Source organism: Aythya ferina (genome assembly GCF_964211825.1).
Source record: "Aythya ferina genome assembly, chromosome: 3".
Taxonomy (NCBI): Eukaryota; Metazoa; Chordata; class Aves; order Anseriformes; family Anatidae; genus Aythya; species Aythya ferina.
Genome location: NC_140298.1, coordinates 35,022,565 through 35,042,474, shown reverse-complemented (window position 1 = coordinate 35,042,474; position 19,910 = coordinate 35,022,565). Strand labels below are relative to the sequence as shown.

The window sequence follows — 19,910 nt, the reverse complement described above, 5'->3', positions numbered from 1 at the left end:
TAAGCGCAAGCAAAATGAAAGTGTAGAAGAAAGATCACTGTGCAACAGTTCTAGCTTTTTCTCCTTTTATTTTTTTTTAATGTAGAAAAGTGACAATAATGGAAGACCCTGACCAGAACATTCATCTGAAAAACTTGTCTCTTCAGCAAGCAAACAATGAAGAGGAAGCTTTAAACCTGCTCTTCTTGGGAGACACCAACAGAATGATTGCAGAGGTAAGTACTGCTGTTACTTGTTGTAACAGTTACAAACATCTCCATAAAAGATACTGTTTTGGAAATCCTCAGAGATAAATGCGTAAATTGTTATTTGGGGAGTGTATTTCCACAGTGAAATTAAATAAATGTTTCTCAGATTATTGCTTTCACTTTGCAAAGAGCTTTGTTTTCCCTTAGTGAATCTGTATGGTGGTCATTGATGAAATAGTTTACTGCAATTAAAATAAGTAAAACAAAAATGTTTTTCTCATAAAACACAGACTAACTTTTGAATACATGTGTTTACACACGTACAGATTTGTTGAAAAGTCTTAGGAAGCATTTTAAGTCTTTCCCACAGACATACTGGATTCCCTTTGAAACAGTTACAGTAACAGTTGGCCATCTTCTCTTTTTTCTTCTCATTGCATTAACATGTGGTGTCATGTGTAGAGAAACAAATGGCAGTGTGTAGCACATTCAAAGTAAGTATTTACCAATACATAAAGACAAGGGTGTTTTTACACATTCTGGAGAATTCAAGTAAGTTGTTGTAGTGGGTTTACGTGGCAAGGTTTTGGTAGCAGGGGGCCATAGGGGTGGTTTCTGTGAGAAGGATCTAGAAGCTGCCCCATGTTTGGGAAGGGCCCCATTGTTTTCCAGAGCTGAGCCAATAAGCGATGTTGTTTTGCGTCTCTGTGAGAGCATATTTAAGACAGGGAAAAAAAATGCTGTGCCACACAGCAGCTGGGAGAGTGAGAGGAGTGAGGAACGGCCTTGCAGGCACCAAGGTCAGTGCAGAAGGAGGGGGAGAGGTGCTCCAGGCGCCGGAGCAGAAGTCCCCTGCAGCCTGTGGTGAGGACCATGGTGAAGCAGGATGTCCCCCTGCAGCCCATGGAGTACCACGGTGGAGCAGGGTTCCACGCTGCAGCCCGTGGAGGAGACCACGGTGGAGCAGGTGGCCCTGCACCGACGGAGGCTGCCGCCTGTGGAAGACCCCTGCCGGAGCAGATTCCGGGCCGAACCTGTAGCCCGTGGAGAGGAGACCACGCAGGAGCAGGTGACCTGGCAGGAGCTGCTGCCTGTGGGGGAGCCAGGTTGGAGCCGTTTGCTCCTGAGGGATGGACCCCGTGGTATGGACCCATATCTGGAGCAGCTCTGGAAGAGCTGCTGCCTGTGGGAAGCCCACACCGGATCAGTTCATCAAAGACTGTATCCCGTGGGTGGGACCCCACAGCACAGGGGATGAGAGTGACCGAGAAGGAGCGGCAGAGAAGTGCCGTAGACTGACCATAACTCCCATTCCCCCGTTCCCCTGCGCTGCTTGGGGGGAGGAAGTGGAAGAGGGTGAATGGGGGGGAAGGTGCTTTTGGTTTCTTTCCTTTGTTTCTCACTTCTCTAGCTTGTTAGTAATAAGCAATAAATCTTAATATCTCCCTATGCCGAGTCTGTTTTGCCCGTTACAATAATTACTGTGTGATTTTCTCATCCTTATCTCAACCTTTGAGCCCTTTCCACATATTTTCTCCCCATTCCTCTTTGAGGAGGGCGAGTGAGAGAGCAGCTGTGGTGGAGCTCGGCTGCCCACTTGAGTGGAACCACAACAATTGTTTCCATAAGTAATGAATAAATCTGTAGGGCTGTTTTCTTGTCTTAATATTTGGAAATTGAATGTAAACATTAAAAGCGTATTATATAACATGGGCACTGTTAATATGCCTTTAATATAGCACAGCTAATTGTATTTTAGAAAAATTTTTTAGAAGTTTTTTCCCCATTCTCTCTGACTGAAGAGATGCATAATAAATCAATGAGGACGAAGAAATTCAAAGCAAAGGAAGGAATCAGGTAGCTCCGTGTTTCTACTGACTGACGATGCATGCCTGGGCACAGGGCAAGATGCATTTCAATGCAAAATGTAAATAAGCAAGACGGGATATGTTCTTGAGATATCTGAAAACCTGTCATGATAATTGTTAATGAAAACATAAAAAGAAAGTTCATTGGATCGAGAAAGTTATTTAGGATTTCTCAGCTCAGATTAGTTGAGCTGCATATGAAAATGAATATTTGAAGAAAATTATTCTGCTGGCTGACAGGTTCATAAATCAGTGACTGTAAAGGGCAATTGCATTACATATTTGCAAGATGTGGGCTAAAGAGAAAATATATCCCCAACATTAAAAGTCAGGAACAAATAGCAGGACTAATGAAAATGATAAGTTTGTAAAGGTCAAGGTGAAGTAAAATGAGGAGAATATTCTTAGCAGGTCAAACCAAACAGCTGTTCCAGCTCCTTGCTTAAAGCATGGCCAATAACACTATATATGTAGAAGAGCAGAAGTTAGATAAAGTGAACTAATTATCATAATCTTCATTAGCTTGTATTATGCTTTTTATATCTAATAATTTCTGTTGTATAGTGGTTTTTTTTTTTTTTTGCATGATTTTCACCTAGATGATGTTTTATCATTATAAAATTTTTATTGTCAAATCTCTTGTGACACAAAATTCAGTGACTTAATAAAGGAGATTTTTCTTAACAGAATTTTATTTTTGAGTCTGCATCTTCATAATTTTTATTGAGGCATGCTAATTCTTGCTAGGAAAAAAATACACATGAGAATGTGCTGAAAAATGGAACTAAACCAGGAGAGAGTTAAGCAGTTGCTTTGGGACCCCAGTAACAAAGGCTTCACTGATCTGAGGGTTAACAAAGGCTTCACTGATCTGAGGGTTAGCAAATGCTAATGCTGTTGTCACTTTTGCTGCTTTTTCAAATTCGGATTTCCTTGTAGAGGTTTTACTTGTAGTTATCTCACACATTGTTCCATTGTAATAAGAGCAGGTACATTTCAGCACAGTTCAGAGAGCTTTCTGAGTGGTGCTTTCTCTTAGGTACTACAACATATATTGCCCATTATCACTTGGCCTTTTTGGCTTTAGGTGAGTGCAGCAGTTTATAATATCACTTAAAAGAATGAAAAAAGTGTTCTCAGAAATGAGGGATTAATGTAGAGGTCTAGAAAAGAAGGCTTATGATAGCAACCATAACTTCTCCAGAGTTCCATATTTTTAAAACTTAATTCAATTATGATAACATTTCCTGACCTCAAAAAAGACGGAGACCCTATTTAACTAAGCTTTAAAAGACTTAAGATGAATTAACCTAAATAGAAAAATAAGTAAAAGAAAAACTATGTTTGATCCACTATTTTATTTTATTTATTTTTTTTATGATGAGGAGTTTAGCTATGGAAAAACTGCCATGGATCACATAGGAAAACTATGGCAGAACATCAGTCTCTAAAATCACAGTCTAATACTTTATCCCTGTTATAATCCTTCTTTGAAAAGTTGCAGGACTGTTTTGAAAATAGGAATGACTATTTAATTTCCTAAATGCCTCTGCTAGTGGAGCCTAACTTTTGGGTTGAGGGCTGCATTTTGCCCTCAAGTCTGACTGTGTTAACATGAAAAAGTAATCATAATTTTGAAAGCATTCATTACATGTCGGAATCTAAGGGAACATTTGTAACAGGAAACTTATTTCCCACACGTAACCATATAGGTAATAAAAAGGAAAAAAGAAGAATCTAGTCTAATTTGTGGAAAATTGGTTTATAGGCCAGTATGGGACCAATCCTTGGCTCCAGTGGATGTGTGCTACAGGCTGTGTAAATGAAAATGAGAGACACAAATGCATGAACACTTCATAATATAAAAATCCAAATAGGAAATTTTTGTCTCATACTTTGCCAGAGAGAAATGAGAAGAGAACAAACAAAAAACTGATTGTTGGCAGCCCTTCCAATTGTATAGGCTATTTTTTTTATTTGCTTGTTTGTTTTCCCATGAAAAAGTCTCTTATTACTTTTGAATGCATAAGAATCTTAGCAACTGGTTGTAAAAACAAATCAATTTATTTCTCGTATTTTGATTTTTAAGCCAACTTTACATGCAAACAAGGAATTTCAACATTTTATTTGCATATGGCACTGGTGGAAGCAACAACATCTAAAAAACTTATGTACATTTCAGTAGTATTTGCAAATTATTTTATTTTCATATATGTACCATTAATATGCCTTCATCTCAAGTGTTCATTTCTAAATTCTTGTGACTAGAAGCACTTATGATCACTGTCCTTTGAAGTAATATGCTGAACCTCTATGATTTAGTTATTTGATAGTACTTTTCTAATATTTCTCTTAAAATAGCAGTGTAAGGTAGAGACAGTGGCCTCTCAAGGGTGTGCATTAATTTCAAAACTATAAAATCTTTGAGAGATATTTCTGAATACTCCAATTGTGTGTACATTTAGCATTTGTTTTTCCTCTAATGAAAAATTACTTAATTTTAGTGAGGAAGGAAATATTTTACAGCATGGTTTTATAACTATAATTCTCCATTGTTTAAATGTGGAAGACAGTGCATGTTACACAGTATTTGTTCCATTATTTAAAATGTTTGAAGTACACATGGGACAAGCAGTAAGATTTTGGCAATGTTTAAATGTGTTTTTTTCAATAAAGAATAAAATTTTTAAACACTTAAAGATAGTTGAGGGGAATGACTTGTGACCTCTGAATTGGACTAAATCCCCTCCCCCCCCTTTTTTTTTTTTTTTTTTTTTTTTTACTGTCCATTAGTTTCCTCATGAATATATTTAGAGAGCCACTGGTAGTGTTTGAATGCATTGTTTCTTGATTAAATTTGAAAAACAGATTTTGAACACATGAACATACCAGATTAAATGACACTTTTGCCAAGAAAGCATGCTATACATGTTAGAGCTATATTCTAGGATGAATTACAACTTTATGCTTTGCAAGGTTGCTCATTGGTATGAGTTGTCAAGTCATTTCCACCCTTGCAAACCTGCTCTATGGTATCATCAACAGCAAAAGGCATCACCATTTCAGCACAGGTGTTTTCATTTCAGTGCATGGTAAAACAATCAGTGTGTCATACATACTGCTTTGAATAGCCCTTAAAATGCTTTGGGCTTTATATGGATAAAAGTCACTGTATAATGTAAAGTATAATAATATTCTTACTAGAGGATAATAATTACTTTAAAAGCTACCTCAGTCACCAGGGCCTAACTGGCAAACTGTACTTTTAAATATGCAAAAGGTAAGAGATGAAGTATTGGTTTTGAAATTGGGGAAGTGTGAGATTACAATTATTTTCAGCCTGATTTTTGTAGCAACAAATTTGCAATTACAACTGTGATAAAGGTACCCAGATACTCCTGAAGAGCCACTGCACTTAAACTGTATCATTAGAAAGGAAACTAAAGAAATACTGAAGTCTCAATCATCTATCAGGTACAGAGGTAGGAACCTCCTATTCTTGAATTTACAAACCCTTCCACATAGCATGGTTCTGTTGGAACTTGAAGAGTTTATATTAATTAGACAGATGTATCCACTGCTTTTCAACACAAGAATCTCTGCTCCATCAACCTTGGAGAGACTTGTGATGTCCTGTACTATAAACCAATAATGCGTAAACATCAGAATATTCTAATAATGATTTTAACAAGAAAAACAGTGTGTGTTAAATTGCTTAATTATCATTCTTATAGTACACAGCAGCTCTTTTCTTACCATCTGACCTATAAAATGACTAAAGATACTATAACTCCTTTATGCAGCTGTCCATCTGATAGTAGCTTGAGATGGGAAAAAGTCAATTTGATATTTACATTGTTATCAGTACTTTCTCTTTTCATTTGGTCTTATTCAAAGACCTCAAAAGAAAAGAAAAAGAAAAAGAGGAAGGAGAAATGTTCCTCGAAACAAAATCTTGTGCCTTCTCACTGAGACATTCTGTCAAGAAAATTGGAGTACTCTGGATCATCATTCCTTCATTTATGCCTTGGCTAGTCACTAAATCACTCTTACAGAGAAATCATGTTCTTCTGATGTCTAAATATTTTGGTTCAAATAAGGAAAGGTTCCACTGAAATGGTATAAACAACCAAGTTGAGATAGTTTGCAATAGGGCCTGAATGACTGCATTTATCACCTGTGAAATCTTGTTGTCCCAACTGTCCTGCACTCTTTTCTCTGTTTTCTCAGAGTACATTTGGCAGCCATAATCAACACATTTTTCTTCCAAATAGTAGCAGCTTCTGTTGTTTTCAGTGGTTGTTTTCAAGCTTCTATTTAAGAAATTTCCTCATCCTTAGGGTTTCAGTTATTAAGAACTTTATTTAGGCCAGTAGCTTCCTGTTTCTTACTTTTCTTCTTAGTGATAACAACATTTGCAATACCAGCTGCAACATACAAAAGATTTGGAAAGTACATAAATTATAGTATTAGGAGGAACTCCTGCAGTGTTTATTTGGATTTAAGGTAGATAACAATTCGATTAAGATGGATTATTTGTGTTTTAGCAACTTCTGGACATTTCATGAGGTTTTATTCCTCGACAGAAACATCCAAATTTGATGCTTCTTGCAATATGACTGTACAACAGGTTTTCATTTAATTAGAAACCACCTTCTTGCAATTGCTGTAGGAATAGATGTAACGGTTTCAGTTACAAAGCTTCTATACACTTTATTTAACCTCAGCAGACACAGGTATGCCTGTGTAAAAAAAGGAGAATAGGCTGCATGTCCGTGAAATTTCTCTTGTATGTATTTTCAAACATCAGACCAAACATTGTTGTTTTACCACAATGTGATTTTGAAAAATACGTTATTGAATTCCTCTTTTACTGTGCCAGAAATGGGCAGCAACAGATGACCTGGCATTAATTCCTTTGTATTTTTCACATGATATCACAAAGAATCTGCAGTCTGCTTATGTGGTTTATGATGTCACAGAATTCCTGGAAAAAATTATTTCTTTGTAAGTAACTGCAGCTCATCTGTTATTCTATATATAGCCTCCACAATAGCAACCATCTGCTGAAAGCCAGACCACTCCCTTCTTTTTTTTCCTTCATCACATCAAATTAGCTTGAAGATGATTTCATATACATATGTTTAGAATACTGCTAACAAAGCCAAAATGAACTCCAAAAGCCACCAAGGGAACCTTTTACTAGACTATGAGACACTGTCCAGAAGATGTATTTATTTATTCTGTTGTTTTCAGACTTTCTGAACAGCTGAATGGTGATAGTCAGAAGTTGCATATATGACTGCAAAAAAAAAAAAAAAGGCTTTTTTTTGGACTGAAGATGTTGACAAGTTGCAGCTTCTGTTGCCTTTTGCTTTGTCTACTTGTATGATGAAAGCAGCAAGGCATGGGGGATTATGACTGCATTTATTATTTTGTAATCACATCCTATTTAACAGTTTACATTTGAATTGCTGTATGTTTCCTTCAAGAGTTCTGATAGAGCTTCCTATATATGAAAACTGCAAAGTGGAGATAAAATCATATTGTAGAAAGGTGTATTGTTTAAAGCATGGTTCCACTCTGAAGAAGGATTTTAATAAATGGTGTTTTAGGATTCTAGCCAATGACTTCCAAATCAACTCCATTCATTTTAAGTGGCAAAAGAAGTAGTAGAGAGAAAAGCAATGGAATTTCCAATGGCCAGTAGAATCTGCGTGGAACATGGAAAATCAAGTTGTGTTTTTCCATAGACAATAAATTACTAATATGTCAAATATTGCCCTGAGCTAACGCTTGGTATACTCTGAAACCTTTGGTGTCCTGAAATTATTTTCTTTAATGCTTTTTTAACTTTATTAGCCTTTGCCCAGTTTAATCAGGTATTACTAAAAGCACAATTTGAAATACATGAGATTTTACTGCATAGTGAAACTTAAAAGAATGCTTATTCTGAAGTATGCTAATTTCTCCTGCTTCTTGCATAGATTTAGCAGCTTTTACTTAACTCTTGTGCTTCCGTAGGCAGACTTGTACTGATATTTGGTCTGGCATAGACTTGTCTGCACTACAGCGTGACCACTGCCATGACTTTAGCAAAGAATGTCCTTAAATATTAATTCTGCTGTGGATTCTGAGCTGGAAAAAATAAGTATCCAATCCTGCTTTGCAGAACTGCAAGTAGTAAAATCATAGCTCTCCTAGTAAAATAAGTAAAACTGGCTCAGATTATTCATGGCATCAGAAATGCTGAATAAAGTACATTGAAAGAGCTTATAATCTTTTCTTAATGTAATTGCATTTTAGCTATGTTTGGGAGAATTTTCTTGCTCTTCAAAGCTTGAAGGGCCTATACCTTTCCCTGAACCTGTTTGTTTTTGTTCCCATGCCACTGCCGCTTTGTTTGCTAAGCCTTGCCCCAGAAGGCAGCATATCATGTAACAGCACTCTGATGCTCTGTACAGCATTGTGAAATGATCCTTAGAAACCTGGAAGTTAAGTAGAGCCAGTGGTTTGCCTATATTATTCCAAAATTCCTCGTCTGTATAAACTAAATGACCCAAACTCTTCTCCTTCTCCCTCTGAGTTTGGCCTTGCTAGGAAAAGCAGCCCAAAATAAAATAGTGCTAAGGCTGTAATTTTATTGCATATTTTTCACCAGCACTACAAGCTTAAGGTATTCCTGCGCACCACTTCTTGTTCACACTGTCTGCGCTGCCTTTTTCAATTACTCTAACAGAACTGCTTCACACAGCTGTACTGTGATTGCATAAGGAAACCGATCCAGGTTAAATATCTATGGTTTGTAGTCTTTTTAAGCTGGATCAGTTCCCAAAAACAGTGCAGTTGTGTTGGCACCATTGAGGAGCAGCAAGCTGCACCAAGGGTGGAGACAATTACTAGGAAATTGAACAGGAGACAATTCATTGAAGAGGTATAGCAGTTCAAATTATTCCTCTTAACTTGCAGTCTTTCTGTTGAGAGCCATACCTATTGGATAAAAAAACCGACGCCTTCAATACCTGCAGGCTATTTCAACATGTAGAATGTTTCATACCAAAGCAGACTATGGGGGGAAAAAAAGTAATATGTTGTAATATCTATTCAGAATCCCAAGGGATACCAAAATGAATAATTACTCCAGCATACTAGAGCAATAACATACAGACGAGATTGAACTGTGCAATTTAACCAGGACTTTTTAGACCTTCTTTCTCAAAGGCTATAATAAGTACAGATTTAGTTACTAACTCAGCATTTATTTGTTAATTTATTTCACTATTTAATTTTTCTGCAAGTCAAGTATTTATACTCAGATAACAATGTTGTCATACTTGTAATAGTTTATAAATGAAAATACTATTTGTATAACAAACCTTTAATCTCAATGCACATTCTAAAGCTTTAGCCATTTATGAGGATAATAAGGGATTCATTTTGTTTTACTACTAAAGGAAAGAGTTTTTAGATGCTTAAAAGATTTTTATATGTTATTTTATAAAAAAGAAAGATGCACGTGTAATGCTATCTGATCATTTGAAGTCTAAAACAAAATATCTGAGCGTTGGTTAAATTTTTTGTTTGGAATTTCAAACATATTGAGAAATCCACTAAATACATACAAAAGGAAGTAGTAAGTGTCTAAAAATTGACCAATAGTTTCCACGTGTGTAGTTAAAGAAGTATGGCAGTAGCTATTCCAAATATACATATATATATATATATATATAAGCCAAACCTTTGGTGAAAATTCTGTCATGACACAGAAAATTCTAAGTTTGCCAAGTTAATTTTTTTATAAAAGTAATAAAAATGTGAATCAAAAGCATTACAGAAAATTCTATTCTTAGCTAGTCCAGTAGATAGCTAGGAAAAATAAAATCAAATAAAAAGATGAGCAAGTTCTGGTGATTAGAATAAAACCATAAACTATATTCTGTGCAGAGTTTTATTTAAGAGATCATCATGTCAAGAAACTGAAGCACTACAGGTACATATCTGTATATTAAATAAGTTATTCCCCTGTGTTTTTGTAATTTTCTGCAAATACTAATACTTCTATATTTTGCCAGTAGGATTTAATAAACCATCAAATCAGGTAGTTAAAATGAAGCTTCATTATACTTTTGTTGTTACGCTTCACATTACAAGTATATATGTCTTGATCAACCTATTCACAGCATACGTTTATAATTAGTGTTAGGATATGGTACGTAATACGACGGACTCCACAAACAAGCATATGAAGAAATAGGCGTCAAGCTAAGCTGTAAAGAATAATATGCCAATATACACCAAAGACAGTGTACTCCGTGTTTCTAGTTAGATTGGCCATAGTACTTCATAATTATTAATGTTCTTTCCAGTAGTAATGTCTATGAAAAAGTGTTATTGTTTGAAATATTTGTTATTCATTTCCATGAATTTTGGATAAGCTAGAAATATGCAAACTAGATAAAGAACTGGTTATGCAATTCACTTCTAGGACTTCTGTTGTTAAAGAAACTCATATACCTGCTCCAAACTCTGGTGAGAAATAATAATGTACTTAATACTATAGTACTTTTTTATACTAGCAGATTTATAGCCTTTTTTTTTTTTTTTTTTTTTAATTAGTGTCTTATGCTCTTATGGAGAAGATAGTGAGGGGAAAAACAGTGATGAGAACAAATCAAAAAAGGTTTATGAAGGTTTAGTGAAGTTTTACAGTCTTTAAAATTTTATAAAAAAGGCTTAAGCTCAACAGTTTTCTGTGTTCCCTCAAGATATGTTCATTATACACTTTAGATTTCAAAGCAATTTTGACTTTCAAATTGGTTTGACTTAAAAAAATAAATAAATAAAAATAAAAATAAAAATAAAAATAAAAATAAAAATAAAAATAAAAATAAAAATAAAAATAAAAGGGAAGAGGGGAGGGAAGAGAGATGCATAATGAAATCAGGAAGATTGGTGACCTTTTGGAAATCAGGAATTAGTAAGTTCCCCTCTGATCTATATGCTCTTTTCTAGGAGTATTCATCAGTATGGTGATGCCAGCTGCTTTGATGATGTTCCCACTGTTAGAGTATCTTGAAAGAACCATGATTGATTGCTTGCTTGCAGTACAATTTGTCTGGATTAATATTATCCAAGCATTTGGCTAGAAAACTTCTTTGTGTTCTTCTTTCATATTTATTACAGGTGAAACAGCTCACAGATTGGATAGGTGATTTCAATTTCCTGATTTTCAAGCTATGAAAAGCTAGATTTATATATTAAATGAACATTAAGTACTCTTAATTTCTTTTAATTGTAGACACCAATGAATCAAACCTCAACTCGATCTCACTGCATTTTCACTATTCACATCTCCAGCAAGGAACCTGGATCTGCAACCATCCGACGTTCCAAGTTACACTTAGTAGACCTTGCTGGATCAGAGCGTGTTGCAAAGACTGGAGTTGGAGGTCATTTATTGACAGAAGCCAAATATATCAACTTATCACTACATTATTTGGAACAGGTAAAATTCAAATATTATGAAAAATTTTCCCTTTACTCCATTCCTTATTAGCAATATGCAATGTTTTTGTAATCTTGATTCCCATGTTCAGTTAATCTTAATACTATGTGTTTATTGCACATTTTAAAATATGTTTGAATTGATATCTCCTCATTTGAAATAAAATAATATTAATTCAGATAAATCAGGTTACATTAGATATACAGGGTACTGTTTCAAAAATAGGTTTCTTGTTTGATTTGGAATTCTAAAGATATTAACAAGATTGCAACTGTATTTCTGTTAAAAATTTTATATGTGATTTTCACCTGGTCTCCTCAGTGAGAATCAGAATGTATCGAGAACCATTGTACTAAAGTGACTGTTTTTTATTTGGTTCAAGTGAGCACTGTAATATCATGAAGTTTTAGTCTTTTCTCTCATCTGTTGTTTTATTCCACAGCCAATGAGAATCTTTGATCTCTTTAAGACAGAAGTTATCTTTTTTAATATATTGATGGGGTAATTGTCATGATAGTTTTTATACCAATAGGATTCACAGGTGCAACTGTAATAAAAATAATAAATCTTCATAAATCTTTGTCATTCAGCTACTGATACTGAAAAAGATTTAGCTTGTTGATTTAAGGTACGCTGAAATCCCTATCCTCCTTTCAGTGTATATGATGGTTAGCAATTGTTGAATGTACATATGCAGAAAAGTTCTAAGAGTTCCTTTCTTTACAGCCATTTGGAGCTTCTAAGAGGAAAGAAAAATATACCAACTGGTATTCTTGTATTGTATTACAAAAAAAAAAAATATTGGGAAAGCTGAAAAGTCTCACTTGTGTGCTATATTTATTTGCAGTCAAATTTCAGTATATTTTTTTTGTTCGGACTTACAGGGAAGTAAAGAAAAATAGTTCGGCTAATTTTACTAAGGAAGTGGAAAGATACCATCTCTGTGTGTCTACTAGTCACACAATTAAAAAATGAACTCATGAACTTTTTGCCATTTTTTTCAACTTTGCTTTTTATGTTTCCTCTTTGGGGAAGGCAAATTTTGAAAAAGCAGGCTCATCCTGAGTATTGTCACTCAATTTTTGTTAAATAGAAACAAAGGAAGAATTAAGAGTGTGTTGGGAAGTTGAATGGAAACTTTGAAGAAGTAGAATTCCAGTAGAAAGCTTTAGCTAACAGTTTTGATGGTGTGTGTTTTTTTAATATTATTTTATTATTATTTTTTTCCCTCCACTGATCTCATATAATCATTATTCCTTCAAAACTAGAAGAATGCAATATTACATCTTAGAAGCCTAGTAATTTCAGTGAATTGTGATAAGCATGATGGTGAAGGCTGTTTACATTCATTACTTTCTTCTAGTATCTCTCTTTTTTTTTTTTTTTTTATTCCACCAGGTTTATACGTTGTCCATATTCCATAGCACTCCTTCCTTTCAGGTGTTTCTTTTTTGGCTTAGCATTTGTAGCATTGTTAAAAGACATTTATGTTTGCTTATAAAAACTTTCTGCCCATTATATTTAGTTCTGCCTGATCTTCTGTAACCTTTTGCATTCTAATGCTATAAAACTCCAAGCAAGGGTAAGAAACACATAGTAATCAATGAAATATATTTTGTGTATACTCTGCTATTAAGATAGAGTCACTGATTTTTTTTTTTTAAGTGTGGATTTCAGACCTCCCACCTGTTAGATGAATTACTTTCTTTCTAAATTTGAATAGGTAGTATTGTTTTCATAGTCTAGCAAACACTATTTCTGTTGACAGACATTTGTTGTTTTTGGAGCTCTGCTAGAGAATACTGTACATTTTTGAAACATTTCTTTAAATTCTTTCATATACCACAATATGAAGGTACATGCTGATCTGTGAAGCTGTCACTACTTAGTGGGATAAAAATAAAATTAAAAAATGCTTAACTGAAGTTCATAGTTGTTCTTTTCAATTTATACTCCAGTACACGTGTTATTTAGTAAAATTTACAGTTGAGGAAGTACTTTAAAAAAGGAGATTTTGTGTGTGTCTATGTGTGAAAATTTCTTCAAAATTATAGTTAGAAAATATAATCAACCATTCCACTTCCTGGGAAGAATTTTTTTTTTTTTGCGTGTGTTGTATTTTTCATTTAACAAGAAGAAATTTGTTCAATTTAATGTACTCTAGAATCAGAGGTTTTTCACCTGTCAAAAGAGAAATTTTAAGGCACAGCAGGTGGCAGCCAGTCATTTACTATTACACTGGATTTATTTTCATATCTTCCATTTGTTAAAATTTCACCTTAAAGTAAAATGGCTGTATGTCAGTTATCATAAGCAACAAGGGTAAATGATTCAAAAATGAAATTTGAAATCATACAAATTGTGTTTAGGATCTTTATTTATTTATTTATTTATTTACTGTATGATTTTTATGTATTTAAAATGCAACATTCCAATGAGCATCTGTGAGGTTGAGTTTAATAACCTTCACAGTGCATTTTGAGATACTCATGTTTGAAGTACTACAGAAGAGAAAAATATTTACATTTTGTCGTGCAACTTTTAACTCCTCTTGTAGTATAAAAACAAACGGAGATAAGCAAGTTGGGTTCTGTTTGGAATTGCATATCATTAATAAAAAATGTTTACTAATCCTGAATAAAAGATGACTGAAGACAGTAAAAACAATATTTTTGTTCAGTAAAAATCAGGTTATTCAATCCTGACCTTGCAGTGACTAATACTAAACAAGTCAAAATAAGCTTATTTACATTATCAGCTGTTTAGTTATGATCTACTGGTGTTTTAGTGTTGAGTTATTCCATTTCTAAACACTTTGCATAACGGTTATATAAAAATGATTTGAGTCAAGATGAGAATGGGAACGCAGTTCTGTATTACCACACTTAGTCTTATCTTAAGGTGTTAAAATAACTTCAAATAAATCAATCACATTTTTTTAACTAGGTGGCCTGTATGTCTGGAGCAAAATGAAGTCCTGATAGTCTTGTGCACCTGATCTACAGTAGCAGTAGAAATGATTCTGTAGTGCCCACAGCAATTTGGTACATGGTTACTTTTAAAAGTCCCTACTACCACATCTGGGTAGCTTTTGTTGTCTATAAGCCATAGTAGGATGTTTGACAATAACAACTGCATTTTTGCCTATTAATTGGCATTTAAAATATGCTCCATTTAGAGAATACTGAAAAATTTAATTGGTTAATGAATGACTGCTACTTGTACTTACTGAAGTTTTTGTCTGTAAAATTTGAGATCACTGTCAGCTACTTATCCACATTCTGTAGAGAAGGTAATTTTCTGGTTTTGTTTCTTCCTAATTAACATATCCCTATAACTTTCTGCCTTAAATTGTGGTGATTTAAATCATCATATTACAGTTTTGGTTTGGTAATATTGTTAAGGTTTGTTAAGATTCGACCTACCAATGCTTAAAGAAGAAAGAAGAAAACCTCTTTTGATATCAGAAGGGTAATAATACACTTGTTTTCTGGTTATCCCATTTAGTTGGCTGTTAGAAGATCCTTGTTCAGATATTGTACAGTGGTCTGTTGTTTTGTGAAAGAATATAATTTCCTTGACTTTCAGATATGTCTTCATTCTATTACAGATTCTTTGATTGGCTTGTAAAATTGTTTTAATGCTTTAGGTTAGGTTTTACTAAAGGGACTTAAAACCATCACCTCCTGTGTTATATGAATCTTGCACATGACACTACAATGGCATGAGAGCTGGTCATGTAGGTTTTCAGTGCCAGTGGTAGAAGGTTTGAATTCTTCCTGGGCTACAGACTTCCTGCAAGAACCTCAACAAAATGTGAATTTCCCTGTAACAGAGTTACTATTTTTAACAGAGATAAGATATCTTCCCTCTGGTTCTTTTCCTATCTTGCCAATTTAGGTAGTAATCTCTGTGTGGCAGAATCTGAGAGCATACTTATTAATGTATACTCCACATTAGTATGAGGTTTCTGTGCAATATTAGAAACTAAAACAGCTATTGTGTTTTATAAGATATGACATATTTTCATCTAATGAGTTGTAATACACAATATTTTAAAACCTTTATCCAGGAATGTGTTTTCAGTTTCCTTTACAATATAGTAATTCTCATATTATGTATTGGTTCCTCTGAGGATAGCCAATATATGATTTATAGTAATAAGAAATTTTAACTTTCTGAAGACTATTAAACTAGTGGCAACAAAAATGTTACTGCTAAATTTTGTAAAGTAACAATTTTCTTTGGTGCAATATGAACTAAATATGTGCTGGTATGTAACATTTATAGATGGAAAAACAACTCCTAACCATTTAGGATAGCTTGGACAATTCATATAGCTAAAGGTTTTCAGTACAGTGCTTGGCAAGATATCAGCTCAAATCTTTGGTATCTGAATGTATCATGGGGTAATCTAGCTTTTCATTTAATAATAATTAGAATCATAATGTAAACAGCTGAGAAGAGAAGCTGAGAATATTAGGTGTACCATTTCCTTTTTGGCCAAGACATACGTTCTAAACTGAATTATTTCTTTCCAGTAGTACATTGTAATAGTGCACACTTTTATTTGAGCATGTACTTGTCAAGACATTTTCTCGGAAATAAATGAATTGACCCCTTCAAGAACCATGTGCTTTAGGAATGTGTCATTTTAAAAGCATGCTTTAGCAAATGTTGAGGAAGTTTCTTCTTGAATGCTCTCCATATTTTAGCGAATTATTATGCTGAAAAAAATATGAGGAAGATTTTCAATAAGTTACCGTATCTTCGGAGAGTGGTTTTTAGTTTATCATGTTCTGTTTCCATGTTTCTGAGAGGCTATAAAATGTAAAGCTAAGGTGTGATAAAATTAAATGTATTTGGTCTTTTAGGTCCAATGCCTGCAAAGACATACAAACACACTGACATTTAAGTGAAAATTGTACCAATAAAACCAGAGGCTTTGCACCTAAGTGGGTGCAGAGGTGTAGTTTTGTATTAGAAGTTTAGGTTGCTGAGCAGGTTGTGTTTTTTTTTTAATCTTTCTGTGTCAGGTGAGTTGGTGAGTTTAAAAACATTTTCCATTTTTACTGTTGTTTCAGGTAATAATTGCCCTTGCAGAGAAAAATCGGTCCCACATTCCCTATCGAAACTCTATGATGACCTCAGTGCTAAGAGACAGCCTGGGAGGAAACTGCATGACTACCATGATAGCAACGCTTTCTTTAGACAAAAGAAACATAGATGTATGTTATTTCTGTTTTCAAAGAAAATGTTTTCAGTTGTTAAAAGAGCCTGCACTTTTGACTTTTATTACAGTTTGCAATTCAAGTGTGTATGCTTTCTTTCTCATCCTTACCAAAAAAAAAAAAAAAATTACTGTTATTTCCAGGAGATAATTCTGTCAATAGAACTTTCAACAACATACAGGTAAATCCTTTAGGATGTGTTATTCTCTAAGTAATCTGAAGGCAAGGAGCAATTGACAAAGGACTTGCACATAGTAATGAATCGTATATATATTTTATTTTTTTCTGATGTATAAATCTTTGAGTTATGAAAAGATACCTCGAAGGGATTTTCCAAAGGAAATATATATTGGTAAGATCTCTAAGCAAAATATCGATCAGACCGAGAAAGTCTTGGCAGAACTCCTTTATACTTTGTGGAGTCAAGTTTTTATGGTAGACAATTCAAGAAGTCATGAAGGACAGAAGGAATTAGATGGAACGATTTAGGATTTTTGGATTTTTTTTAAATACTTCTGTATTCCTTTGTGAATTCTAAATAGTTATGGTTTCCTATCTTTATTTAACAAAATATGTTGTCATGTGCATACCTAGAACACTGCTCAAATCCATTTCTAATATAGATATTTCCTGATTTTCCATAACATCAAAGATTTCTTAATGTGAATAAACAAGAAAAAAACCTAGTATGTTTAGGGCTATTTTCTGAAATACAATGGAAAGCATTTTACAAAACTGTACTTCATCTAGTTGAAGACATTCTTTCTTTAGAAAATGGCCTTTGCTTTTAAATGGAAACAGAACGTTTAGAATTGTATTATTATATTATTATTATTTTATTATTATGTTATTATTACAACATAATTGTGCAAGCATGATGTCTGGTTATAAATGCAACTGAATAAGTTTATTAATACTCTTTTTTTTTTTTTTTTTGACTGTGTGGTATAGGCACACTTTCATACATCAATTCATCGGGTATATCCATCTCAAATCGCAATTTAGGCTTCTATTTTGGGGAGTATTTAGGCACAGCAGTTATCCAGAGTAGGATACTGACACCTTTCATTTTCTTGCTTTACCATATGCCATCTACAAAACAAACCTTCTTCAGTCCTCCCAAAAATAAATAAAAAATTTACCCTGTTCCCTGAATCTGATGTATGCAGGTAATATTAGGACAGATGTTCAAGTAATTACTAGACATTTGAAAATATCAGAATTAGGACAGCTGCCTAATTTATGCAGAGTTATGTTTGGCTTTTTGTTTGTTTGTTTATCCACTGGATGTACATTTCATTCACAAAAAGAAACACAAGACAGCCTTACCCCACACTATGAAATGAAGCTGTATATTAAAAGCAACTTTCTTAAGGACTTAGCTTTGTCTCTAACAGTGAAAGCAATGAAGCAGAGAATTCAGTGTAAGAAAGGGCACTTTCATGAAGAGGACAAATAGAATATTGGTTACATTCCTAGGTTATATTCCTACTTCTTCCAAATAGTTCATATACACCTTTTTACATCACCTACATCACATTCTTCCTGCTAGTTCTGTGGAGGTCTTGACTCTGAATTGTAGCCATATCAATTGTTATAGTTACAAGTGAAGTTGAATGCAAGGTCTGTTTTGAACATAAGGTCATACATGTATAATGATACTAATCAGAAAAATCTAATTTTTGGTACTTTTTGTTTCCCTTCTGTTAAGTGTGGTCATTCCAACTCCTTGCAGCAAAGCAATACCTAGAGTGTTAATTGATTAATCTTGATGAAGCCCTCAGGTTCTGCAGAAATAAGCATGGTAGAAAAAATGATTAGGAAATTAATAGTTGCTAGCTTTGATTACCTTTTGATGACATAGGATAAACAGGTCATGAGCTTACATATTGAATGCTGAAGACTGAACTGATTAACCACTCAAGAAATTAACATATGCTTCACTCTGAACAGGGCAAAGAGGTCTGATGGCAATATATATATGTATACTGTATATAGAGTTGTACCTAGTGAATATATAAGAATTAAAATTACATAGTCTGGTTATCATTGCATGGGACCTGCATGGTGGAGGCAAACACAAGGTCTAAGTGCTAAGAGCTAGGGTTATTGTGCAGCTGTTTTAATAGTAAGATCCTCCTCTCCCATTTGTTTCTGTATATATATTATGACTTTTGCAATAAACACCAGTATCTTTCATCATATAACCCTAATTCAGAGACCACCCCTCCAAGCATGGAAAGAGAAGTCCTGATCATATATTTAATTTAGTATTTCCATATGTTAAAGGAAAGAAAACTGCAGAATTACTTTGATTCTGAGATATAATTATATACCAATAGTAATGTTCTCTTGATGTAGACTTTGATGTAGATCCTTATATTTTAAGAATGTCAGAATGGCACATCTCAGAAAATTTTATCATACACCTTATCAAATATCATTGTAACCTCTAACCTAACTGAAATCAGTTGCTTGTCTTTGTTTGTTTGTTGTTTTTTGTTTGTTTGTTTTTGTTTTTCATTAGGTAGGTAAGTTCCCTAGTGCGTTCTGGCATGATCTCAAAGGAGGGAACAATAATTAAGGATCCTCTATTTCACTCTGCACTAGATGGGAGTACTCACTGATTGTCAGAGTTTCCTCCACAAACTTCATCTTGTATCTTTACTTTTCTGACTTTCAGTCCTCCTGCACTCTAACTTAGTTCACTGCTCTGCTCTCTGACAGTTTCTTACCTGGTATCATAGTTCTACCATATCCCTCCTAGTTTTAAGTCTCCTAACTTGTTCCTTACTTGTCCTGATCTTTCCCTTCACCTCTTCCCAGCATTTTTCACATATGCTTCTGTGGTCACAGTTTCATCAAAAAAAGAAAAAAAAAGTTTTAGGTAATTTCATCTTTTTCTCACCATTTGAAATTTTTTACCCTCTGAATAGTGTTGTGGCTTTGTTATCCTTTAGTGCCAGCTAGGGGCTCATTCAAAACAAAGCTGATCAGTAGATTGACTGGCTCAATAAAATACATGTTACAATTTGACAGTTTTAACATCAGTATCATTAATAGGATAATCTTTTCCTTGAATATTGTTTTTTGGAATATGAAATGTCAGATTATTTCT

At 34.1% G+C, this 19,910-nt stretch overlaps 1 protein-coding gene across 5 annotated transcripts in view; it reads left to right on the top strand.

The window, feature by feature from the left end:
• KIF6 (kinesin family member 6) overlaps positions 1–19,910 on the top strand; it is a 174,640-nt gene that overhangs the window by 34,002 nt on the left and 120,728 nt on the right. For 4 of the 5 annotated variants that reach the window (XM_084513564.1, XM_084513563.1, XM_084513562.1 and 1 more), the window contains 3 exons: positions 86–215; positions 11,355–11,561; positions 16,646–16,789. In XM_084513564.1, coding sequence (XP_084369690.1) covers positions 86–215; positions 11,355–11,561; positions 16,646–16,789 — 481 coding nt within the window. The remainder of the gene's footprint in view (positions 1–85; positions 216–11,354; positions 11,562–16,645; positions 16,790–19,910) is intronic. The other variant, XM_084513565.1, reaches the window with a different exon arrangement.